The sequence below is a fragment of the Quercus lobata genome, chromosome 8 (assembly GCF_001633185.2).
Source record: "Quercus lobata isolate SW786 chromosome 8, ValleyOak3.0 Primary Assembly, whole genome shotgun sequence".
Classification (NCBI taxonomy): Eukaryota; Viridiplantae; Streptophyta; class Magnoliopsida; order Fagales; family Fagaceae; genus Quercus; species Quercus lobata.
This window is the reverse complement of record NC_044911.1, coordinates 2,976,085-3,003,578: the sequence shown is the minus strand read 5'-3', so window position 1 is coordinate 3,003,578 and position 27,494 is coordinate 2,976,085. Positions and strand designations below refer to the sequence as shown.

The following is a 27,494-nucleotide window of genomic DNA, read 5'->3' as shown; positions in this document are numbered from 1 at the left end:
TCTCATCTCCACACCATCCCTCTTGAGCGATGTGTGTTTTTGTATGCCTTTGTTTCTAGTGCTTCTATTAGTTTTCCTCATCTATTTCTTCGTTCTTTGAACGAAGTTCATAGGAGTTCAGCTGTCACTCATGCTCTTATTCATCCTATTTTCATTCATAGGATTTTGTTGTTTCTCGGTTTAGTTGACTTCCCTGTTGGTAAGCCCGTACATGTTATAGCTCCCATAGGTGCCACCTTCCTTAAGCAGAGGGCTGCTCATTTGAGAGCTAGCTCTACGCATCCTAGAGTTGAGCCTTTTGGTGCTGTACCCCCTCCTCCCTCTTCTACAGGTGATGCTACGACTAAGGCGTCTGGTGCTGCTGCTACTGATGTTGATGTTCCTCCACCAACTACTTCGGATGATATAGACATTCAACGTACGTTGGATCATGTCTTAACCGTTCAGGCGACTCATGGACAGATTTTGGTGGACGTGTTCGATGAGATCTGTGCCTTACAAGCAAAGTTGGCACAGTTTCGACGATCCTCACTGCCACCTCCTTTTGATGATGGATTTTGATTGTCCTTTGGCATTCCGTCACAAAAAGGGGAGTACATTTGGGACATTTGTAGAGGTTTTTGTTCTCAGGGGGAGAGATTTTTGTTTGTTGGAGCTTGTGGAGATTAGATTGTATCTAGGTGCTTCACTTTGTGTTTACCTTTTTTGGCTCTTGATGTATTTTTGTTGGGCTATTCATGTTAGGGGAGATACATTTATTGTTTTATATTGTTTCTTGTTTCACTGCTTATTGATTTATATTTATGAGTTATTCATTGATATATGTCTTTATTTTGTGTTAAGTGAAATCAAGAATTTATTTTGTTTACTTATATTTTTCCATACATGCGTTTATGCATTTTGTTTAGTGTTTCAAGAAATATACAGGTTGATTCAATTAAGCTGCTGTCTATACTTGCAACTGATGGATAGTAGTTAGGATTGGATTTGTTATAATGGGCATTTTTTGTAAAGGGCTTTTCTTTCTAAACTTTGAGCTTTTAGTTGTGTTTTGCCACAGATTACCAAATGGGGAGTTTGTTAAGTTCTAAAGACTTAGGAACTAATGTATTTAGAACTGTAATGTGTAATGTTGACAAACCATAATCAAAACAAGTTGTTAGTCTTGTTTCACTACAAGAAAAATGTCTATTAGCAACCAAGAATTTTTTACGGACCCAAAAAGTCCTCTCAAAAAATCTTATTTGTGATGGTAAAATAAAGCCCTCGCAAATACTTGATAAAATGTGAAATATTTGTGACCAACAAGAAACGTTGTCGCAATTATGTATTATAGTCGTCACAAATACTAATATTTTGGAGGGAAATTTTCCCTTCATATTATTTGCGAGGGAAAATTAAAAATCTCTCGCAAAAAGTGTATTATTTGTAACGGTTAATAAAAGCCGTCACTAATACTAAATTACTTGTGAGGGCTAGGATCGACTTTCACAAATAATCATTAAAATGTCAAAAAATTTGGAGGGAAATGTTCCCACCAAATTATTTCTGAGGGACAATAAAAGTCCCTTACAAAAAGTTTATTTTTTGTGTGGGTTAAAAATATGCCCTTATTAATACTAAATTATTTGCAAGGGCCACAATTGACCTTCGCAAAAAATCATTGAAATATTTTTTTTTGGAGATAAAAGTTATTCTAAAATTCAAAGAAAAATAAAAAGAAACGTATAAACATATAGCACTTTGTATTCTTTAGACAAACCTTTTGTTTACATTCTAAAAAAAAAAAAAAAACTTTTATATATATCCTATATAAGAAAGGTCTGTTCTTATTTTTTAAACAATTGTACCCATAAAAAAATGATAGCACTTTCAACTTCAAAATGGTAGCCTAAAATTCAAGAATTTCAGCATTTTGTACTATCTTTCTCTCTCTCTCTCTCTCTCGCTCTCTATCTCTCTCTCTCAAGTGAATAAAAATTTCTTCCCATTAAAATAATGCATAAAAGATGAGTTTATAAATCAAATGGTAAATTACATCCGATTGGTACAAAAATTGGCATGCATGTTAAGACCATATAGAACATATAATCCAACGGTTGGATTTTCAAAATATGAATTCAATAATAAGTTATTGGGTGATGTAACATTTTTAGAGTTACATCATGTGTAACTTGAACCCAACTCTATATTTCTTAATTCGATGTGAATTTTGACAAATCTACCATTAGATTACATTATCTTCATATATTTTTCATGCTTATAAAATTTCAAGGTGATCAAATATTAATTTTAATGTCATCAATCAATTGTTTAAATTCAAGCTTTTGTAGTTTAAAATAATGCATAAAATATGAGTTTATAGATCAAATTGTAAATTACATCCAATTGGCATGACAATTGGCATGCCTATTAAGAACATATAGAACATGTAATCCAACGGTTGGATTTTCAAAATATGAATTCAATAATAAGTTATTAGGTGTCGTAATATTTTTTAGAGTTACATCACGTGTAACTTGAACCTAACTCTATATTTCTTAATTCGATGTGAATTTTGACAAATCTACCGTTAGATTACATTTTCTTCATATATTTTTCATGCTTATAAAATTTCAAGGTGATCAAATATTAATTGCAATGTCATCAATCAATTGTTTAAATTCAAGTTTTTGTAGTTTAAAATAATGCATAAAAGATGAGTTTATTGATTAAACAGTAAATTATATTCGATTGGCATGAAATTTGACATGCATGTTAAGAACATATAGAACATGTAATCCAATGATTGGATTTTCAAAATATGAATTCAATAATAAGTTATTAGATGATATAACATTTTTTAGAGTTACGTCAAGTATAACTCGAACCCAACCTTATATTTCTTAATTCGATTTGAATTTTGACAAATCTATCATTAGATTACATTATATTCATATATTTATCATGCTTACAAAATTTCAAGGTGATCAAAAATTAATAGCCATGTTATCAATCAATTGTCTAAATTCAAGTTTTAGTAATTTAAAATAATGCATAAAATATGAGTTTATAAATCAAATGGTAAATTACATCCGATTTGCATGGAAATTGGCATTCATGTTAAGACCATATAGAAAATGTAATCCAATGGTTAGATTTTCAAAATGAATTCAATTATAAGTTATTGGGTGGTGTAATATTTTTTAGAGTTACATCACATGTAACTTGAACCCAACTCTATGTTTCTTAATTTGATGTGAATTTTGACAAATCTACTGTTAGATTACATTATCTTCATATTTTTTTCATGCTTATAAAATTTCAAGGTGATCAAATATTAATTGCTATTTCATCAATCAATTGCTTAAATTCAAGTTTTTGTAGTTTAAAATAATGCATAAAAGATGAGTTTATTGATCAAACGGTAAATTACATTCGATTGGCATGAAATTCGGCATGCATGTTAAGACCATATAGAACATGTAATCCAATAATTAAATTTTCAAAATATGAATTCAATAATAAGTTATTGGGTGGTGTAACATTTTTTAGAATTACGTAAAGTGTAACTCGAACTCAACCCTATATTTCTTAATTCGATGTGAATTTTGACAAATCTACCGTTAGATTACATTATTTTCATACATTTTTCATGCTTATAAAATTTCAAGGTGATCAAATATAAATTGCCATGTCATCAATTAGTTGTTTAAATTCAAGTTTTTGTAATTTAAAATAATGCATAAAAGATGAGTTTATAGATCAAATGGTAAATTACATTTGATTGGCATGAAAATTGGCATGCATTTTAAGACCATATAGAACATATACTCCAACGGTTGGATTTTCAAAATATGAATTCAATAATAAGTTATTGGTTAATGTAATATTTTTTAGAGTTATATCACGTGTAACTTGAACCAAACTCTATATTTCTTAATTCGATGTGAATTTTGACAAATCTACCGTTAGATTACATTATCTTCATATATTTTTCATGCTTATAAAATTTCAAGGTGATCAAATATTAATTGTCATGTCATCAATCAATTGTTTAAATTCAAACTTTTATAGTTTAAAATAATGCATAAAAGATGTGTTTATTGATTAAACGGTAAAGTACATTCGATTGGTATGAAATTTGGCATGCTTATTAAGAACATACAGAACATGTAATCCAACGATTGGATTTTCAAAATATGAATTCAATAATAAGTTATTGGGTGGTTTAACATTTTTTAGAGTTACGTCAAGTATAACTCAAACCCAACCCTATATTTCTTAATTCAATTTGAATTTTAACAAATCTACCATTAGATTACATTATCTTCATATATTTTTCATGCTTACAAAATTTCAAGGTGATCAAAGATTAATAGCCATGTCATTAATCAATTGTCTAGATTTAAGTTTTAGTAATTTAAAATAATGCATAAAATATGAGTTTGTAGATCAAACGGTAAATTACATTCGATTGGCATGAAAATTGGCATGTATGTTAAGAACATGTAATCCAACAATTGGATTTTCAAAATATGAATTCAATAATAAGTTATTGGGTGGGGTAACATTTTTTAGAGTTACGTAAAGTATAACTCGAACTTATATAGATATATATATTCTCTCAATCGGAACATCCAATTTGTCTCAAATTTTACTAACACCAATATGTCACCATACTCTTCAATCCTAATGATCAAGATTTGAATATGAATTTCACCAAATTCAGTAGTATTGGGACCATCTATTAAGTTTGATCGAGTTTGACCAACTTTGACCACGCCTTTCTCTAAATCCAACCGTTTAATTGTGACCATAATTTACTAGAATGAACCTTTCATTACACTCTTCAAATCCATCGGATAGATTTCAAATCTAAGTATGACATGTGATAGACATGTATTATGTACCTATATGGCTATATATATTCTCTCAATCTGACCATTCAATTAGTCTCAAATTTTACCAACATCAATATGTCACCATACTCTTCAATCCTAATGATCAAGATTTGAATATGAATTTCACCAAGTCTAGTGGTATTAGGACCATCTATTAAGTTTGACCAGATTTGACCACGCCTTTATCTAAATCCAACCGTTTAATTGTGACCATAATTTACTAGAATGAACCTTTCATTACACTCTTCAAATCCATCGAATAGATTTCAAATCTAAGTATGACATGTGATGGACATGTGTTATGTACCTATATGGCTATATATATTCTCTCAATCTGACCATTCAATTAGTCTCAAATTTTACCAACATCAATATGTCACCATACTCTTTAATCCTAATGATCAAGATTTGAATATGAATTTCACCAAGTCTAATGGTATTAGGACCATCTATTAAGTTTGACCAGATTTGACCAACTTCAGTTTTTTTTCCCCCAAAATTTGTTTCCCTTTCTCTAAGCCGTCACTCTTCTTCTCTCTTTCTCTCCATCCTCACCGGCCATCCTCACCAGCCATCAAACGACATCGCTTCATCCTCACCAGCCATCAAACCCACTCCTCCTTCATGGCCGCCGCCAATCCCTTCAACCCTATCCCTAGTCCCAAAATCTCCGCCTACTACCAGACCAGAGTCAACCACACCGCCATCGTCACTAAAATTTTTTTGGGTAGGGGGCCCCTTAAGTCTTGCGCCTATCCATCTTTTTTGTTTTATCCCTAATTGGAATTTGGATTTCCCTAAAGAGCTCTCTCTTCTGTGTTCCTTTTCTTCGATTGCAGAATAACGTTAAGAAACGTTTCAAGTAATTTTAATGAATTTTTTTTCTAAATAACAATAAATATTAAAAAATTTAGTTAATTGTCAAGTTTCAAAACAATGTTGAAAACTAGCATTTCGAGTGTCTAAAACTCGAGTTCCAAGATAAAAATCGAGTTTTTAAGTCTCGATTTGTAAGTAGATTAGGCTAAAGTGGGAAAAAATCAAGCTGAAAATCGAGTTTTAAAGACTCGATTTCCACAAATTGAATAAAAACGCCGCTATAGGTAAATAAAACGTCACTATAGGGCTTAAAAATGCCACTATAGGACTACCTAAACCTGTACTTATAAAAAAATTTTGCAGAAAAACGCCGCTATAGGGCTTTACAACGTCACTGTAAGACTTAAAAACGCCACTATAGATGAAAATTTTTTTGCATGAAACTCGAGTTTTAATGACTCAAGATCTACGTGGAATTTTCACACTAGCAAAGCGAGTCTTTCGAACTCGAGTTCTAATAGGATCTCGAGTTTCTAAAACTCGAGATGCTATTTTCCTTTATTGTTTCAAACGTTGTCTAACTAACTATATACAATCCTTTTGCACTACTATTTTGCACATTACCTCTAATTTTAATATTTCATCTTATCTTTCTGTTTGGTTTCTTATAAAATTGAGAAGAGACAAAAACTAGTTTTATATTTACGATTCTTTTTATCAAACCCTATGCATTGCCCATTTTGCCTTTATTTTATGCATTTCTTGTTGGTTGCTATGATATTTTTTTGATTGTGCATCAAAATCTAAAATTTATAATATTTAGTAGTTTTTTTTTTTTTTTTGGTGGTAGATTAAGATATAAGAAAACATATATTGTAAATGTATATGCCTGTCTAATTTATGGCTATCTTTAGTATTGTTAAGTTAGATCCTTATTGAATGTGTAAATAAGGTTTCAACGAGGGTTTTATTGCATGTCTTAGCTCCTATTCTTTATTTTGTAAAAATCTGATAAAGATATTAAACTTTTACTGCAAATTGAAGTGTTAAGGAGGTTGGGTTTCCTTGAATTAATCCAAAACACCCTTTCATTGTTTTTTTTTTTTTTTTGGTTGAATAAAGGCTATAGCTATAATTATTATTTAGATATATCTTTATGTACAATTGGGAGCAAGAAGAAGGGACAATCCCCAAGCCACACCTGAGGCTCTTCCTTTTGCTGAGAAAACTTTGCTAGCTCTCTCGAGTTGTGTAGTTACTGCACAAATTGGAAAGAAACACATTCTTAGCTTAACATGTTTTGCCTAATATCATTTTGCAATTGTCCCTATTCAACAAAATAGCATGCTACATTTGTAAGTGCATTATCATCCCATTGTCTTAACATTCCACAATCACTCTTACTAAATTCCATGACATGATTCCATTGCACTATATGTGAGAGAGGAGTAATACACGTTCTTTTAATCAACGATGAATCACAAACTCTCTCAGACAATGCAGCAAACACCTCACCTGCTCTATCACAAATCACCGCTTCCACACCTCCAGTCCCATCTTTGAAGCTCAAACCAGCAACATTTATCTTAAAACAGCTTGAATCAGGAGGTAACCATTACACTGGATCCAGATTGAAGTGAATATCCTGCTATTTCTGATCAATGAATCATTTTGTCATTTAAACATTCGCCACTTTCAAAAGCCACAATGGGGAAGGAAATTGAAAAAAAACTTAAACTGGATAGTTAATGCATGTGTTAGGAACTTGTAACTCAAATGGGAAACTCAGATTTGGGTTCATTCATGTATCAAGGTCAATTAGTCAATGTTAGTTACAAGTAGTGCATGCAAATTTCACTTCATCAATATTGGCACCTGAACTTGTTGTTTTGCATCTGTGTTATGTGAGCTTTTTTCATTTTTCATGCTATTCAACTTGCAATTCAGAGATTGGCACCTGTGCTTGTATTCCCGTTTCAAAGGATCTTCCACAAACAGTTTATGTGGAATGAGGCTATACTACATTCTCATGGTTCCATTGTTTCACTTCTTTTCATAATGAAGAATATCTACTTACTTGAATCACAGCCAGAGGTTATTTGGCACAATTAGTTGTTTCTTATCACATTTGAATAGGTATTCTTTTGGGGGAGAAGTTTGGTCTATACTTTATAGTTAATACATATTTAGATGAAATCAGTTGCTTTTGGCATTTTACATTGTAGATATTGCAAACACATCTCACGGACCTATGCTTTTCTGGTAAGTTCATAAATACTTTCTTTCAGCTCATTTGGCATGTTAATTGTTGTTAGTTGGTTCCTTACAAACATTTATGCTTTCAGCCCTATATGTGAAGCGGCTGCCTTCTCTGTACAGTATTAAAAAAGGCTGTTAAATTTCTTTAGCTGAATTTTGTTAAACCTTTGTATGCTTGGGTAGATAAACTTGGAGGAGGAGAATACAAAGGCCTTTCTTATACTCAGTGAGAATTATACTCACATTAAAGGAGGTAAGAGCTATTATTTGTAAAAGTATGATGTTGTAACTGTCATATACACGTCACTCAGTTCTATCCTTTAATTTTTTTTTTTTTTTTGCCAAAAACCTTGGAGCTTAAAACTCTTAATTAGATAATGGCTGTTCACTACCATTACCCTACTATTGTTGGATTGTGATTTGGCCCACAAAAGAGCTTGATACTGATGGTGGAAGCCTAGCTGCAACTAAAGTAGCATTTGAAGTAGATTTATCTTTCCACGTGAAGTCTTCTTCTGCTAAATTGAATATTCATCTGAAGTCAATTATGATCTCCAGTTAGGAAGTCAATGCACTCAAGTAATTAAAGGTACCATTCGTATCAAATCAAATGTTGAGTGCATTGACTTCCTACGAATGATTTTACAATATTATTTGAGCTTGGCACCTGTGCTTAGATTGGTATACTTAGTTTGTGATGTGTAATTATTTATTGGTTAAACTATTACAATTTTTTTGGCCGACTTTATGGAATTTTGGCCATTTGGCTTACTTAAAATTCACAACTATTAATTTAAACTCTTAATTTTTTGTGTCCTAAAAAATTCACGAAAGACTCAAATTATTGTTTTGGGGAAAGGCATGGGACATCCAACCTGCCAAATTGTTTTTTAGCATCAAATGGGGTTTAAAAGGCACCCAAATGTCATTTCCTTTTTTTTTTTGTGTGCTCCTTTACTATTATAACAAGATCTCATACCATAAGGTCTTTGAATTTTGCATCAGTTAGTTCTCAGCTTATTTGTATGTAGATTAAAAATAGTTTTCCTATTAGGCATTTTCAAATCAATCCAGAAGAAGAGAAATTTATGCTTTGCAACAATCTCTTTTTGATAGAATGTGGTGGGTCAGAAACCAAAATCTTGTTTGAAAATCTAACCCCTGACCCTAGAGATGCTACCAAGCTTATAAACAAAAGCTTTAGTTAGCATATAAAAAATTAAGATGCTCACATCAGATAAAATCAGCTCCTAGATTCCACCTTAATTAGTTTGGGCCAAAGTGAATTTTAATTCTGCAATCCATCATGATCTAGTTTCTGCGGTAGTGTGTTGTTGAGATTATAATGGATATTGTATTTAAGCAGAGTTCCAAATTTTTTGTAATACCTCTATATATTGAAGTTCAGGCAACTCTTTACAAAAACCCAAATATGTGATTTTTGAAGGTGACACTAGCAATGCAATCAACACCTCAAACTAATAACAATTTAACTAAAACATCACCCTTTTGCATATCATGTTCCCAAGAGGTTCATATGCTTCATACAGCGAAACAAAAACATTATTATAGAAATACAATAATGAAGGCAGGTATGCAGGGACAATCAAGTACTAATTGTTTCATGCACATAATGAACTATGTGTCAACACCAACATAGTTCCGATTTGCATTGTGGAGGTCCCACTGGTTCCAAATTCCAACCTCTCTACATTGGTTGTTAAATTAGAGGCTATCAATGACTCACTCCAAACTCAGTAGCCCTCTATTTAACATGGGGATTAAAATAGTGGCATAGTGGTTTTATATTCATGTTCTCCTATTTTTACCATGAGTATGTACTCATCTACAAATTTCTTTCAATTAATTTTGATGTGTTTTTTGTAAGAAAATCAGATTGTGCCTTAATAATATTATAATGTTATATATAGGAACAAAGGAAAACATCCAAAATTTGATCATTTGGTAAATACCTAATGAAAGAATATAACTTGGATTAGAAATTAACAAAGACACTTTTAGCTGTCAAGATGTTCACTGCATCAAGTAAATTTCAACACAACAACATTAAATTTCACTTTTTTGGTAAGGATAAAAAGTAAATTCCAAGTAGGACCCTGCAGTGGTAATGACAAGCTAATTTATGAACTCATCCATTGACAAGTTTTGAGAAAGAAACAAGGAAGATATAGTTTATCAAACTCCAGGATTTGGAATGTAAGTGTGATACCCCAATTTGATTAATTGTGTGATGTGTGTGGGTGTGTGATGAGTCCCACATCGGATATTTATTGGGTTGAACTGGGCTTTATTAATAACTACAAGGAGCCTCAATTGTGACTAGTCCTTTTGAGGTATAGCGCAGATGTGGCTAGCGCTTTTCCTTGGGTCGTTACATATGGTATCAGAGCCGGCCCGGTAACCCCGTGTGGGCTCAGAAACACTACCCCACAAAGTGGGCCCTAACGAGGACGTTAGGGATTTAAGTGGAGGAGATTGTGATACCCCAATTTGATTAATTGTGTGATGTGTGTGGGTGTGTGATGAGTCCCACGTCGGATATTTACTGGGTTGAACTGGACTTTATTAACAACTACAAGGAGCCTCAATTGTGACTAGTCCTTTTGAGGTATAGCACAGATGTGGCTAGCGCTTTTCCTTGAGTCGTTACAGTAAGATTCAGATTTTGTTGCCAAAAATTAGGTTGTAAGATATTAAGGCCGTTCGGGAGACATTATATCTGAATCTGTAGAGTTTGATACTAATTGAACTTGTGTTGAGTTTATCAATTAGATGTGGACTAAAGTTTTTATCAATATGAACACTGAATATGGCAAAATTTTATAGTTTGTGTTTTATTTTGATGGGTGAGTTAGATTTATTTAAACAAGAATCACAATACGAGAGGTTCAAAATAAGAAGCAAGAACAGAATCAACACAGCAAACACTTACCCAACATAAAAACAGAACCCACAATGAACTAGGAAGCAACACAACAACAGCAAAAACAACGCAAAACAGAAATGGCGGCACCACAACAGGTACAACATCTTAGTCTAAAGGAAGTAGAGGACACTCCCCAATCCAAACAAAGAACCTTGTTCATAACAGTTTTCTATTTTGTTTTTTCTTTGCATGAATAAAGAAGATGCATACATATGTTTTTAGATAGGTCAGATGTCATACACATTTACATATAGTTTACTCTTTTACAAATTATACTCAAATGTCATTATATAGATTTTTTAGCCACATCAAAACCATTACATTTGAGCATACCAATGAAACACTTGGCATACTTAAACCACTCTAATGACAACAAATACAATTCAACTAAAACATCATTCTTTGAGTAGCATGAATTCAAGAGGTTCAAATGCATTTATACCGAAAAGATAACACAATTACAAGAATACAATAACAAAGGCAGCAATGCAGGGTAGAAACAACTACTGATGTTCTGGTTGGTTGAGCACTTGAAAATCTTTGAAACATAGGCATTTGAAGCCTGGCAGTAAGAAAAATAGCAATATAAATAATAAATAAAATTTAATATAAAAATGTAAAAAGAAAAATGGTATATAATATGAGAAAGAAACAAGGAAGATATACTTTATCAAACTCCAGGATTTGGAATGTAAGATTCGGATTTCGTTGCCAAGTTGTAAGATATTAAGGACTTTTGGAAGACACATTATATTTGAATCCATAGTGTTTGATACTAATTGAACTTGTGTTGAATTTATTGATTGGATGTGGAATAAAGTTTTTATCATCATGAACAGTGCATATGGCAAAATTTTATAGTTTTTTTATTATTTATGTTGGGAAATTTAGACCTCGGTTGATAGAATTAATAAATTTTAAACCCAAGTTGTTAATTAGATTTATTATGAATAAAACTTATTAAGACAAACAAACATCAATATTATGTCAAAATCATGCAGCGGAAAAGTAAATAAGACAAGATATGATAACCTAGGAAAACTAGTGAAACAAACTAGTTTCATAGTAAAAAACCTGGGGGGAAACCTTCCCGAAAAGAAATTCACTATAGTAAAGAGAAATTTCAGATCTAGTACAAAACCTTTGTCCCTAGACTCTACAATCCCCGTAAATAAACTTACAGTAGAAACCTTCTACCGCTTCAGAACCTTTGAACTCTTCCATATATGAATGCCACCCTTTTTGCACAGATTTCAGTACATGACTAACCAAAGATGCACGGCTCCCAATACGTGACTAACACACCAACTTGAAGAAAATTGTTGGCTGCAAAATTTTTCACTTCATCAACAATGAAAATCAAAAAGCACTTGGTTACAATAACCTAAGGCGCAAAAGACGCAGTAGCTTCTTTCAGAGAGAATAAGGCATCGGTCACCTTTTGCATAAGTTCTCCTTGTATTCTCTTATGTGACGGCCTCTAAAATAAGCCTTATATATGTCTAAGGTTGTGAGAAAAGAAACCCTACACAAATACATAAGCATGGGCCGAAAATCAGATCTGAAAATCTGAATTCCCGTAACCTCGATAGATACCTCGATAGATAGTATCTGTTGAGTCTCATTAAACCTCGATAGATAGCTATCTATCGAGCAGCTGTCGAGCTATTTGTGACCAAGTGTCGAGCTATCTGTCCGCAGGTGTCGAGCTATCTGTCTAGCTTTAGTGAACAGTTTTTCTTCACTTGTTTCTTGGTCCAGTCCTCATGGCTTTAATACTAGAATTAAACAACATGTTTCTTGAAGTATTAAACACATCTTAAATCTACACAAATACAAGTAAAGTGCGTTTTATAAAAGGATTAGCCAATTATACAAAATATGGCCTTAACAATTTAGATGGGTAAGTTGGATTTATTGAAACAAGAATCACAATACAAGAGGTTCAAAATAAGAAGCAAAAACAGAATCAACACAGCAAACACTTACCAAACATCAAAACAAGAACCTACAATGAACTAGGCAGCAACAAAACAATAGCAAAAACAACACAAAACAGAAATGGCGGCACCAAACCAGATACAACATCTTAGCCATTAAAGGGAGTAGAGGAGACTCCCCAATCTGAATAAAGAACCTCGTTCATAACAGTTTTCTATTTTGTTTTTTCTTTGCATGAATAAAGGAAATGCATACATATGTTTTTTGATAGGTCAGATGTCATACACATTTACATAATTTTACTTTCACAAAGCATAACAAATGTCATTATATAGATTTTTTAGCCACATCAAAACCATTACATGTGAGCATACCAATGAAACACTTGGCATACTTAAACCACTCTAATGACAACAAAAACAATTCAACTAAAACATCACTCTTTGAGTAGCATGAGTTCGAGAGGTTCAAATGCTTTTATACTGAAAAGATAACACAATTACAACAATACAATAACAAAGGCAGTAATGTAGGGTAGAAACAATTGCTAATGTTCTGGTTGGTTGAGAACTTGAAAATCCTTGAAACATAGGCATTTGACACCTGACAGTAAGAACAATAGCAATATAACTAATAAATAAAATTTAATATAAAAATGTAAAAAAAAAAAAAAAATTGGTATATAATATGTGAAAGGGGGAAATGCAGTCTTAGAGCACTCTCATCACGTGTGCCAAATGCCAAATATTTGGCATTTGGCACACCAAATACCAAAAACTATCCCTCATCAGCTCTTCCAAATCTCAAAAAATTTGAGACATAGCTACAGTACCATCTCAAATATGAGACGGTACAAACAGCCATGCCAAAACACTATTTAGCTTATTTAATTTGTTTTTTCTCTCTCTTCCTATCAGATATCTCTCTCTATTATTTTAATATATTATTTTAATGTGTAGTAAATATTATTTTAATGTATAGAATTATAGTATAGAACATCTGATAAATGGTATGTTGTAAAATGATGTACTAAAATGATAAAGTAGGTTTTTGGTGTGTCAAAATGGCATTTTTTATGAGAGAGCTGATGAGAATGCTCTACCAACTGTAATTCGCAGGCAAGTAAAACTTGATAGCTCAAATGTTTTTCCTATCACAATAAAAACTTGGTAATGTGAATTATAACATTAGTAAAAGAATTTTCAACAAATTTAGAAATTTGAGTAATGTTTGTTGTCCAATTATTACTTCATTCTATTCACAATGATATTTCTAAAATTACTTATTAGTTTCAAGCTAATTGGTACAATAGAAACAGTTTAGTTAGAAATAGTAGTAGTATAAGAAAGAGGAAAAAACAGGAAGATTGAAAGATTTCAGTAACTCTTTGGGCTGTTTTCCTTTATCTAAAATTTTAATTGTTATACCAAACAGAAACATGTTTTTGATCTTTCTTTGTAACGTAATATTTTATGGTTATCTTATCTATATCACAAGCTAAAAGATACTGGGTTGAAGCTGTTTGGTAACGCAAAATGGTGGCTGTGAGAGACTTTGGTAATATACCATATATTTTATAGTCTAACGGAAAATTGGGTGAGGACGTACCCGTAATTTTCTGAAAGTGGTGTGGGCACTTTGGTCCTCCACGAATCACATTTGTAGACGCTTCAACAATTCTGAATCGCCAAGCTTGTAGATTTTGTAGTATTCTCCACGAGTCCTATACCAGAAATTGACAAAGGGAATATGCTTGACTTTTCCAAAATCAAGGCCTTCATTTGGTTGCAGACTAAGAACGAGTTCGGTCGACATTTCAGAAAGTTGCAGATTGTTAAGGCTTTTCAGATGGTGGATGCCAGAGGGAACCTCCTTTAACTGTGAGCATTCTCCGATTGAAAGATGTTCTAGAAGAGGCAAGGCACCTTCATCTATTATCAACCTATTCAATCCTCCCAACTTATAAAGCCCTAGCGTCTTGAGTTTCTGGAAGCCTCCTCCCTCAATATGTAATTGCTCACCTTCGTATCCATCGTGAAGATGAAGATGCCTCAAATTAGGTAGAGCTTGAAGGACCTTTAATGGATCTTCCATTAATTTTGACCAGTTTAAAGCAATTTTAACTATACTGTTGAGTTTTAGAATCCATTCTGGAAACTTTTCTAGCCGTCCAGATATGAAAAGAGTTTGTAGGAGGGGTGGAGGAGAAGACATTGATTGTAATTCAAGAACTTCTTCCTCATTTGTTGCCCTGATTTTCAATGATTGAAGTTGGCTCATTGTCTCTAGCACGGCGCACAAAGCTATCCCATTTTCTCTCTTCAATCTTGTGATCTCCAACTTCCTTAACTGTCCCAAACTCCCCAATTCTGTTATAAGGGCATTGTTGTTGGCTTCAATCTTACAAAGCTTTTGTAAAGATTTTAAACACCCAATGCCACTGGGTATCTTTACAGCTTGTCTAAAGTTAATATGGTATACTACATTATTGTCTACAATGTACGCTGCAAGATATCGTAGCTTATGGAGCCTAGTGATCTCTGGTGGTAGTTCAGACACAAGGGAACATTTCAAATCCAAAGTCTCTAGGTAGTGCAATTTACCCATTGACTTAGGAAGCATTTTCACTTTTGTATCTCTAAGGCTTAAATATCTCAGATGTAATAGGTTTCCAACTTCTTTAGGAATGTAATCAATTGGAGCACCTTCAAAATCCATTGTTCTCATGAGCTTGAAATTTGTAAAACAAGTAGTAAAAAAAGAATTGGGTACTTCGTCTAACCCAAAAATGAGAATAGAACGAGTTTGGGAATTAGAAATACTTTGCAATGGAGTATTTACATTGTTTGTAATTGAGAGACGTCGAGCAATTTTGTCAAAACTTGAGTAGTTTTGAATTGAGACTAAACAAAAATTCAACTCCTCTGATCTTGAAAGAATGACCTCACGTAACATATCATGAACTCGACAACTTCTAGTTCTACCAGCAAAATCAATTCGTGCCACTTGAACCAAGCTTCTTCGAATAAGCTGGTTCAAGTAGTCTTGTGCAAGTTCTTCCAATGTTAATCCTTGCTTTTCTTTTACAAAGCCCTCAGCTATCCAAAGTCGAATTACTCTTGCACAATTTATGGAGTAATCCTCTGGAAACATGCCTAAATAAAGGAAACAAGCTTTGAGGTAATAAGGTAAATCATGATAACTAAGAGATAGAATTTTAGGGATACTTCTTAGTCGTGAATTAGTGTCTAATTCCAAACTAAGACTGTTATGCAATTTACCCCACTCATAAACAACCTTGTCCTTTCTTGACAAAAGGCCGCCTATAACCACAATTGCAAGTGGCAAACCTTCACATCTCTCAACTATTTTGCATGACAACTCAACTAGTTCATGTGGACAATTATACTCTTCATGTTGGAACACCTTCTTGTAGAACAATTCCAAAGCTTTATTTGTCGGTAAAGGTAGTTGCTTGTGCACATAATAGGATGAAGATTCATTGTGAGAGGGAGCAACATCCTCATTTCGAGTTGTGATTACAATTCCACTACCTTTGTCATTATTAGGTAAGGCAAATTTTAAACATTCCATAAAATCTGTATCCCATAAATCATCAGCAACAATTACATATCTTTGCTGATGCAAATATTGCCTTAATACTGTAATAAGATTTATCTCTTCCATTTTGTCAATTTCTTTAGGAGCAAACTCCTTTCTTGCCTCATAGAACTGCTTTATCATGTCCCTGAATAGGTCTTCCTTCTTGTATGATTGAGACACAGTGATCCAAGCATGACAATCAAAGTGTGCTACCACTTTCTTGTTGTCATACACTTTCTTCACAAGAGTGGTCTTGCCAACACCCCCAATGCCAACCACTGATATCATAGTGCGATTAGATGGTCCTTCTACCAACCAGTTTATCAATTTGTCTCTATGTGACTCAATGCCCACAACCTCATCTTCCTCAATGAAAAGAGATGCCACTCGAGGGTCATACCATGTAACATTTCTAGTATTGTTGCTCAATCCCCCTTGCTCAATAGTGTTGAAACGATAGTTTACAGCCAACTCTCTCTTTTCCTTGAGATTGATGTTGATATCTTGAATCTTTGAGGCTATGACATGTTTAGCTTTCAACTTTTTGATAAACTGAAAAAACTTTCGAAGGAAATGGAAGTGTTGCCTTGGCCCAAGAGGACCTTTTTCTATATGAAGTATGTATTCATCAATGATGTCTTCAATGTGGTAAGCTTCTTCCCTTATCTGTTTCACCCATGTTTTCTCAACATTGCTCATATTCTCTTGCTCGACCCTCACATCTGCATCCTTAAGGAAAGATTGAATAATCTCTAATTCACCTTTGATGCTTGCAACTTTGTCATGGACACCCTTGAGTAATCTCACTTCTTGGAATAACAATGGTACCAAATTTTCAATAACTAGGCTAACTGCTATCTCTGACATTTCTCCTCCCTTCTTAAATAAGTTGCCACACTAAATAGTAAATGAATCAACTCAATGTCAGATGAAGCAAAAATACTACTGAAGGACAAGGTACTTTCCCTCCTTTATAACTTCACAAATTAGTGTACTCAAAGAAAAACCAGAAGTAGGAGTCACTCCCCCATCGATCCTTACCAGCCCACCATGTGCAATAGAGTGAAAGAATCCTTGGTTCATGATAGCAACATTCTTCTATAAAAAGTAAACACAAAGACATGAAAGTATATGTCAGATAAATTCATTAAGCCAAATGGCCAAGCTATATGCTTAGAATTATTTGGATTTAGTATCTAAATTGATTAAAGAAGAATTTTGAATGTAAGGATAAATGATGAGAGCTAGATTGTGACATTGCTTTAGGGAAAAAGGCCTTACCCGCAAGACACTCACAAAATCCTCCAAGCTGGCATGACTCTTCAACTTCTAGCATGTGCTTTTCACATGGCTCTTTCGTGGGTTAGCTTCTCGTGAGCTTCTCGCAAAATCCACTTGTTCTTCAATTCATGCTCGATTCTTTACCAACTTAATACTAAACACAATACAGTAAAATCCCACAAAAATACAAGGAAATAAATTAATGCAATTACAACACTTTTTGTCATGGAATAAGCCAACAATAATGTTATGATAAAAATCATAACTTAACACCCTGTTTAGCTAGGATGTGGTTTTGTTTAGTTGAGTTGTGTGATTCAGAGGTCTCACAACACCTCAAGAATTGATTTTTATTGTGCTTGCTATGCTTTTCACACAACTACATTTTTTTTTTTTTTTTTTTGGGTTGAATACGGAATATGCAAAAGTTGAGAAGTTTTAGAGTGTTTGACTGTTGGAAGGTAATGGTTTTATGACAATTGAGTAATGATGTTTTCCATTTCTTCTCTCTTTTTAATTGGTTGATTTACGACGCACCATTGGGTTAGAACTCATTGTCAGTGTTTTTCTTCTTTCGAGTAGAAAAGATGACCCTTGGCTAGGTGCTTTTAACTTTAGGGACTCGAGAACTTCCATCAACAACTCTTATGCTAAAGAGCAGTGAAACACTGTAGTTCCAAGATGATTAGTTCTCAACAAGAAAAGGGGTGTTCTTCTTAATTTGATTTTTTATTGTAACATTATCTTTGAAATACACCTTTACAGTTTAATCCAAAACTTGATGGGATTAGTACCGTATAAGGGCACAGGACAAAAATTGTTCCTATTTATAAATGACTCTTTCTGATGTATGACCTTTGCTTCCCTCTTTTTAAAAAAAAATTGGAATGCTTTTAATTCAAATTTATATGAATTTTATAATAACTATCTTTTTGTTTCATATCACAAGCAATGTTAGGAAATGTAATTTTTTTTTTGGTCTGTTTGTTGTTGTTGGAATATAAGTCTACTATTTTGGATCATCTAATTCCAGATGCAAATCTACAGGATAACTAATTTAATTAAGATTTATCATAATGTCTTTTATGTTTCTTTTTCCCATCGTTAACATGAATTCTGCTCTAGCATACTGCTAGTTTGTGTTCTTTAGTTGCTAAAAGTGCAAAATAGAAGGTTTTTTTTTTTTCCTAAAACCTTGGATGATATAACAAATTGCTAGGAAATATTAGTTAGATTTTTCTTAGACAGAAGGTCACTTAAGATTGTGAAAGCTGGACCGCTAGGGCTTGGTGGCCAATTTTTTACCATTAATTAAAGAAGACTTATCTTGCATTCTAGCCGAACGCATTCTGCTTCTGAAATATGTCATTCGGCTTTGGTAAGTTTTCTTTCGTATCTCCAATTACGTGTTATCTATGTCTTCTATGTCTCATACTGTGGTAGATTAGTATCAAGTATGTGTTAAACGTAAAATCTACAAATTTTACATCTGTTAGAATGTGAAAATAGTTACCTTTATATCATGATTTGGCATTTTCTAAAATGCATCAGTGATGCTTTGACCTTTTGCATGAAGGTAATGCCCCGTCAGCCTTTTTAAGGTGAGCCAAAGTTTCAGAGCATTCTAGGGATTATTATGTGCTTGAATTTTTCAATTTTTCTGAACACAATCTCTTTGATACTTTCAATGGTAGACTAGGAAGCACGGGTGCGGATTCGGGTTTGGGTGCGGGTGTGGGTGCGGTGTGACAACATGGCAATTTTTGAAAAAGTAGGATACAAATGTGGTGGGATATGTTTATTAATAAATTATTAAATATATTTTTATTTATATTTTCTATATATTGCTAAGCATATTTTTTTAATAGGTGTAAAAATATAAGTTTTTCTCATCTAAAATTAAAAAATAATTTAAAAAATCTTGAAAAAAAAAGTCTAGACTTAATTGAGCTCAAGCTTTCTCAAACAAAAAAAAAAAAAAAAAAAAAAAAAGGACTCAACCCAACTTGAAACTCAGCCTTTACAAGGTCAATATCCCAATTAGATAAAAGTATTAAAAAATAAAATATCATCCTCTCATTTCAAGTTTGGTTAACGAGAAAAATGAACCCAAAAATTCGTTTCTTACATTTTTCTCATCCTTTCAAGTATTGGGGTTAGTTTTTTGTTGAGGTGAGTTTTAAGTTCCAACCAATTCCTTGTACTTAGGGCTCTCTATGCACAGAGCCACTGCTAAGGCCAACAAAAGTGATGCTTTTAAAGAAGGTAAATTTCTCTATTCTGTTAAATGCTTTATGGGCTTATTATGTTAATTCCATGAAGGTTTTTTTTTTTAAAAAAAAAAAAATATTTTCTTCTCTCTCTATCACTGTGTACTAGGTTCCTGGGTTTTTGGGTTGGCTCAATTAAGGATCAAGGGTAGAAAGTAATAACTATTTCAGTGATAATGTTGAGAACATAACAATTTAATTATTAATGTAACTAGTCGCAGACCTGCACGTTGTGCGTGATAATTTTTTAGATAAAATACTATTTTAGTCTCTAGATTTTATAAAGAGTTTTTTTTTTTTTTTTTTTTTTTTTTTTCAAAAAAATAGTTCTATCATACTTTTCATAATCTTGTCTGTAATGTTTTTTTACCATTATCATATATCTATTGGTTGATGATTTGCATAACATAGACATTTTTAAATAAGAGGTAGAACTATTCATTAAATTTTTTAAGTCATGGTATATGAAGATTATGATTATCTATATATAAATATATATATATATATATATATATATATAATTTCCCTAGTTAGAGTTTGATTAGTTTTAAGTTTAAATTTTGTACTGTTATATTTAATTGTTGATTGTTTATTTAATTAAGTGAATGTAATGATTGATTTTATTGCATTATAAAGTTTTCAATGTCATCTGTATAGCCATCTTTATTTTATTTCTTACTCCTCTTGACCACCTTTTTATTTTCCAAATAATGGTTATTAATTGACGTTTGATTTCATTTCTTTTTTTCTTTCTTCATTTATTCTTTATTACTTTGCATGTTCCCTTGCTAGTTGTAAATTTTATGGTTATCAATAAGAAATAGATGTCATGGACGGTTTAAATAGTTATAGATGTAGTTACGTTAGTGGTATGTCAAAGGTTTTTTTTTTTCAAAGAAATATGAAAGACATTTCTCTAGTTTGATCTCAATCAATTAAGATATCCATAATATATTAACAGAAGTAATAATGAGCCTTAAATTTTTTATTTTTTATTAATGTATGAAGTGGTTAGGTTAGTGGTATGTCAAAGGTTTTATAAAAAAAATTAAAAAATGATTCCACGGAAATGTAAAAGGCCTTTTTTTGATAAAAGAAATTGTAACTTTTTGAATTGTAGAAATATGATTGTTTTAATTACCTTGTTTATAGATTTCATTATTAAGTTATAAACATCTAAATTAAAGTAGATGAATATATAAATGCAAAATTATATGTAAAGTTACAACCGCACAAGATAAATATGTATAGATAATATATATATATATATATATATTTTTTTTTTTGATTATTCATGAATCATTATTTCATTGTTTACTTATAAATATCTAAATTAAAGTTTTTTTATTTTTGAAAAAGTATCTAAATTAAAATAGATGAATATGTAAATATAAAATTATATGAAAAGTTAAAACTACCTAAGATGAACATTTAACCACTTGTAGATGTGTGTTTTTTGAAGACTAAAAGTATATACAATTGCTTTAGCCGAAACTATATAACTATGCAAATATTGTTGCAAGTGGTTCCATCATTAGCAAATTATCAAGTTTGGTGGCCTTACTTGAGAAAAGGAATCAGAAACGTATGAGTACTTGCTCTTTAAATTGCAGTTCTACTTCTTTATATTGCTCCTCTTTTTCTTCTTAAATAGACAAAGCAGCAACTTTGACCTGAACATAAATGTATGATAGTTATTCCACACATAAAATAGAAGTACATGTCTAAGCTAATCTTGCAAAAGAGCATGACATCTTACATTACAATATTCACCAAATGAATTTTTGCTGTATGCTCGAAGTTTAGAAACAGAGTCCCATAGATGTATTTTGCTTTACAAGAAATCACTTCTTTGGCTAAAGATGATGAAAGGAGAAAAAGAAAAAAAGATAAGAGACAGATTGTGCAATTGCTTTGGGCAAAAGGAATAGCAATCTGTAATTTCTCCGTCGATTGCACTGTTGAATTCTAGTTTCCAAAGGACTACAAATAATGATGTTAAAGTTTTCCCTCTGGCTTAGTGTGTGAAAAAATGGCCACTCCTTTCCTTTCTGCCTTTCAATTGTTTTTTTTTTTTTTTTACTCTTAAGAAAGTGTGTGAAACGTTTTTATCTTTCGGTCATAGTAGAGTGGAACGTTTTAACATTGTCGGCAGTTAAGGACAAAACCAATTGGTAGTTGGGAGTGAAATAAGTCTAATATGAATTCTGCCAATGAGTCAACTTTCCTGTGGACTTTTAGAACTATGTTCTCCACCTGTCCAATTAAATTTAATTATAACCAATCTTACTATAGTAGATTTTATAAAGTTCCTTTATAGTATCAGATAGTGATCCTTTTATATCTATTATTGAAAACAATCAAATTATAACCTTGATGCTCTGTTTCTTCCCTTTCTAACATAGATTTTGAGACCTACTAATAGTTTGTGCCCGTTTGTTTCAGCTCTCAGATGGCAAAAAGCGCTTTTTGAAACCAAAAAAAATAAATCAAGTGTTTGGTAATGTTTCAAAACATGCTTTCTCAAAAAAGCTATGTTTTGAAATGCAAAGAATTCATCCAAAACATGCAAACAGGTTTCTTGAGCTTTTGCAAACACAAAAGCACTTTTGATCAATATTACCGTTGGAAATGCAAGGAATAACCCAAATTACCGTCATCCCACTAACCACAAAATACACTAAAAACTGAAATGACAAACACAAAAAATAATAGGAGATGAGAGAGTGATAGAGAGGAGTTTTCCAGTGAAATGAGAAACACAGACAATAATAGGTGAATCTTTCCGATCTGAAATAAACTCCTTTAGAGATGAGTAAGCCTTATCTTTTTTCTATGGAGTTTTCCGGTGATCCTTGTCGGAAAATAATGGTGGAGGTGGTGCTATGGAGTGGGTACCGTTGAAGGAAATGAGAGAGTGATAGAGAGGAGTGTTTGTTGTAAAAAAAAAAATAATAAAAAAAAATAAAAAAGTGGCCGGCCAAGAGTGATGATTCTTGTGAGATGTGTGGTTGAGGGGAGTGGGGTAGGTGGGGTCACACGTGTGGCTCCTTAAAATATCTGACTTATATATATATATATATATATATATATATTTTTTCTTTTGAATTGAGCCGGGGCGTTACAAAAGGTGTAGGGTTGGCTGAGGAAAAACAGAAGTAAAGAAAAAAAAAAAAAAAAGGGAAATGGGTTTTTTTTTTTTTTTTTTTTGAGAAATGATTATAAATATGTTGTTAACTCTGTAGTTCGAACCCTTTTCTCCCTAGACCCTAAGCACTTTATGCATGAAGAGGTACCAATTCAGTTATAAGGCCTTTGACAGGGAAATGGGTTGGGTTGGGTGTGGGGCAAGGTGCCAATAAATATATTAAAAGAATAGAATATATTTGAGTAACGCCAGTTCATAATATTATGAAAATTTATTATAAAAATATTGTGAACATAACACTTTTTGAAAAGAGAAATGTTAAAGCCAAATAAATTTTTACAAAATCTTTTATTAAAAGAGTCATTTATTATTAACGTGAAGTAATTATTATTATTATTATTAAAAAGAAGTTGATACTAAGTATGAAATAAACTCCTTTTTATATATATATATATACCACTTGGGGGTAAGTTACAAGTAAAGGGTGTCGTTCAGAGGGCACTGGGTGCGGAAGCATAAATAAGTTACAAGTGTAGTTCTAGTACAAGTGTAAACTAGGAGAGGGGAGAAGAAGGGAGCCATTCTGATTTACAAAGTAAGAAGAGCTCTAAGGTAATTCTAAAATTAAGCCTAGAATCGAGCCTGCCGAAGACTGAAGAGGAGGCTGCCTTATATAGCTGGAGGGAGCCTTGGATCAGATCAGGAGACTGCGGGAATCACGGAAGGTGAAATACTTTTACCTTCAGGTGAATATTTTTTAGCCGAAAGCAATAGTAAATCCAAATGATTCTGTCAGGGCACTGTTGAGTGAACAGTAACTGGTCACTATTTATGAATAGTGTTTTGTCCCCTTGCTTTTCTAAATAATAACTCTGCATAGTGTTCTGGACTGTGCAGTGAATAGTACTCTGTCGGCCAACTTTACTGGTGCGGATACTGTTTTGAATAGTAACCGGATTTGCAAAGGTGGTTCTTGAGCTTTTCTGGGCTTCTGGAGCTGTTCTGGAGCGTCCGGGAGCCGTTTTGGAAGTGCCTAATCAGTATTATGGCCAGATGGGTACCCATCATAAGGATCCCAAGGAGGGTCGTAATCACAATTGTGCTCATGATATTTGGCAAATTTGTCACAGAAACCACAGTACAGGATAGGTTCATAATCTGCTTGCTGCAGAACTAACTGTCCGGGTTCAATGTAATCAATTCTTTCGGTATGGAGGGCTTCGGAGTATGGCCTGGTGGTGAATACTGAAATTCTGTCAGTATTTCCAACAAAATGGTAATTCTGCCATAGCTCGCTGGTGACATCTATAATCTCATTGTTGAAGTAACCTCTCCAGCAGTTTGCAAGAGCTTTGGGGTCTTCATTATGGAGATAAGAGTCTCCTTCATACCAAGGGCCATTATGGGTGTACCCGTTGACGAGTACAAGATGATGCGCAGGTTGGACATCCATCCAGTTGTTTCTGTCCCATTGTGGGAGAGTACTCCAGCATCTGGTGGAGACAAAAGGAATTTTGATTTTTGAGACAACCTGGCGGATGATCAGTGGGAACTAATTGATTTGGTCATGGCTTGTTAGCTTGATGAGTCGGATAAAGCCATATTCAAACATTTGTGAAAGCCAGCTTGGATCTTCTTCAACGGACCAATCTTCATAATTGATTATTAGGCCGGGGAAGGGATGTTTCTTTTCATAGACCCTGTGGCTGCTTCCAAACTATTTTTCCCAGGTGGATAGGATGAAGGCAGTATCAGCATCTTCTGACTCTTCATCGTAAATCGGAAAATGAGTGATGACCATAATTTTGAAATGTTTGGACCATAGGTCACATGATTCAGACATAGCCTTGCTTCTAAATATACGTTCTTGTATATCAGAAGGCAAGTTGGCAACAACACTTCTTAGCTGGTTTTGAGTCTTAAGACTTATCCTAGCATAATCGGTGCCCATGATAGTCGTTCTATCCATGGAATGGATATCCTCTTTGCCAAAGAGTTGACTAGTGAGAATTGCATTTCCTGCCTCAAGCTCAACTAGGTGTAATTCTAGTGCTTTAAGGGTTCTCTGGAAAAGGTTATAGTGATTTTGGGTAAAGGCTCTCTGTAGGTTATCAAGGATGAATTTGATGGAGGGTGGAAGATTTGTATACACTCCATTGCTAAACTGCAAGGCCTTGTTTTTAACTTCTTGAAGAGTGATAGCCATATAACCACTAGAATATGTAACTGTTGTTGGATACATAGTTTGAAGGGATGTTGCCTTTCTGGGTTCTTGTCCAGAAGAAGCGCCTTCATGCATTTTCTGAGGAAATCCTTGTATAGGTGCCTTTCCTTTGTTTCTTTTAGAATTTGAAGAAGACATTCCTGTAGTAACAAAATGGTTGTTTTCAAAAACATTTTTGTTAAAATCATGAGATGTCATGGAACAAATTATTTTATATGCAATGTGATGAGATGATAATTTATGAGGTTCATCTGGACTCAAAGAATTATCAAATATGATGGATGGTGCAAATTGATCAAGGTTCTTGGCTTGATTTGGACCGAATGAAACGGTTTTGGTATTAATAAGGTTAAGATTTTTAGAAACAAAAACTTTTTGGAGGCACTCAATCTCTTTAGGTTCTGGATTTCTAAGAAACTTAAACTTAACTGGTTGACCAAAAGGATGGGTAGTGATACCTTCACTATCCGTGGTGAAAGGATATAACAGACACATGAACAGGTTTCCTAAGATGACCCTATCTGTCATATTTTTGACAAGAACAAAGGTGGTTTTGAAACACCCATTGTCTTGGCAAATATGTGCTTTTGGGATTTTGAATTCAATCTGCATTTTTCCTCCACTTGCGGAAGTTAACCGCTCTTTGGTTTTCCGAAAGTATTTAGAGGGGATGATTCCTTCTTGAATGCAGTTAAGGTCAGCACCTGAATCTATTAAGGCAACTACCTCGAATTGAAAATCCTTACTTATGACAATCCTAACTTTGGAATGCCATTTCTGGAAGTTAATTCTACTGATGGTTTGCAAGAATGATCCATTGGATGGTTCTGGTTCCATTTCTGCAGTAGGGTTGATTGTTTCATAGACTTCGTCATCAGAAGGGTTCTGAGGAAATCCTTGTATAGGTGCCTTTCCTTTGTTTCTTTTAGAATTTGAAGAAGACATTCCTGTAGTAACAAAATGGTTGTTTTCAAAAACATTTTTGTTAAAATCATGAGATGTCATGGAACAAATTATTTTATATGCAATGTGATGAGATGATAATTTATGAGGTTCATCTGGACTCAAAGAATTATTAAATATGATGGATGGTGCAAATTGATCAAGGTTCTTGGCTTGATTTGGACCGAATGAAACGGTTTTGGTATTAATAAGGTTAAGATTTTTAGAAACAAAAACTTTTTGGAGGCACTCAATCTCTTTAGGTTCTGGATTTCTAAGAAACTTAAACTTAACTGGTTGACCAAAAGGATGGGTAGTGATACCTTCACTATCCGTGGTGAAAGGATATAACAGACACATGAACGGGTTTCCTAAGATGACCCTATCTGTCATATTTTTGACAAGAACAAAGGTGGTTTTGAAACACCCATTGTCTTGGCAAATATGTGCTTTTGGGATTTTGAATTCAATCTGCATTTTTCCTCCACTTGCGGAAGTTAACCGCTCTTTGGTTTTCCGAAAGTATTTAGAGGGGATGATTCCTTCTTGAATGCAGTTAAGGTCAGCACCTGAATCTATTAAGGCAACTACCTCGAATTGAAAATCCTTACTTATGACAATCCTAACTTTGGAATGCCATTTCTGGAAGTTAATTCTACTGATGGTTTGCAAGAATGATCCATTGGATGGTTCTGGTTCCATTTCTGCAGTAGGGTTGACTGTTTCATAGACTTCGTCATCAGAAGGGTTCTGTAATGAGATTCTGTCCTCATTGCTTTGATGAGAAGTAAATTCCAGATTTTTCACTCTTAGGTCCATGAGACCATGATCGACCCTAAGGATGGTTAATTCCTGCTTAAGGTTTCTCATCTCTGTTTTGTTATCTTTGATCTCTTTCTGGAGATCTTGGATGGTTATCTCTTTCTTGGATTTGGTAAACCTATTGTAGATTTTCTCCAAATCAACTTTGGGTTCCTGAAACCTAGGTTTGGATGTACTGGCTTCCTTGACTAGGGTTTTATGGAACTCACTAAGTCTTTGAACTTTTTCTTCCGGGTCTTTGATCTGTGTGTGTGTATATATATACACACACACATTTTGTCATTTTTAGTAATTTACCACTCGAACCACCACTTTTATAAATGCTAGCGAAACACTCAACTTTTTCAAAAAGTAC

At 33.3% G+C, this 27,494-nt stretch overlaps 1 protein-coding gene across 2 annotated transcripts; it reads right to left on the bottom strand.

Annotated features, from left to right (window-relative positions):
- Positions 1-13,046: 13,046 nt before the first annotated feature.
- Positions 13,047-22,930, bottom strand: LOC115957968 (disease resistance protein RPM1-like). 2 transcript variants are annotated; one of them, XR_004084428.1, is made up of 7 exons: positions 21,763-22,930; positions 21,568-21,676; positions 17,734-17,887; positions 17,494-17,550; positions 14,458-17,349; positions 13,952-13,999; positions 13,047-13,452 (listed from the first exon to the last, which is right to left on the bottom strand). XR_004084428.1 is itself a non-coding variant. In XM_031076328.1 (6 exons), exons 4-5 carry the CDS (start codon positions 17,533-17,535, stop codon positions 14,503-14,505), a joined length of 2,889 nt encoding a protein of 962 aa, XP_030932188.1. In that variant the 5' UTR covers positions 17,536-17,550; positions 17,734-17,887; positions 21,568-21,676; positions 21,763-22,930; the 3' UTR covers positions 13,047-13,452; positions 14,458-14,502. The 2 variants fall into 2 exon arrangements, 1 of the variants encoding a protein (XP_030932188.1); XM_031076328.1 differs by lacking the exon at positions 13,952-13,999.
- Positions 22,931-27,494: the final 4,564 nt, after the last annotated feature.

Bases quoted from the DNA above. Each gene is read 5' to 3' on its own strand.
- LOC115957968 (XM_031076328.1), bottom strand. From the start codon at position 17,535: ATGAACCAAGGATTCTTTCACTCTATTGCACATGGTGGGCTG. The intron at 17,350-17,493 runs GTAAGGATCGAT...TTTACTATTTAG, and splicing joins CTATTGCACATGGTGGGCTG to TGTGGCAACTTATTTAAGAA.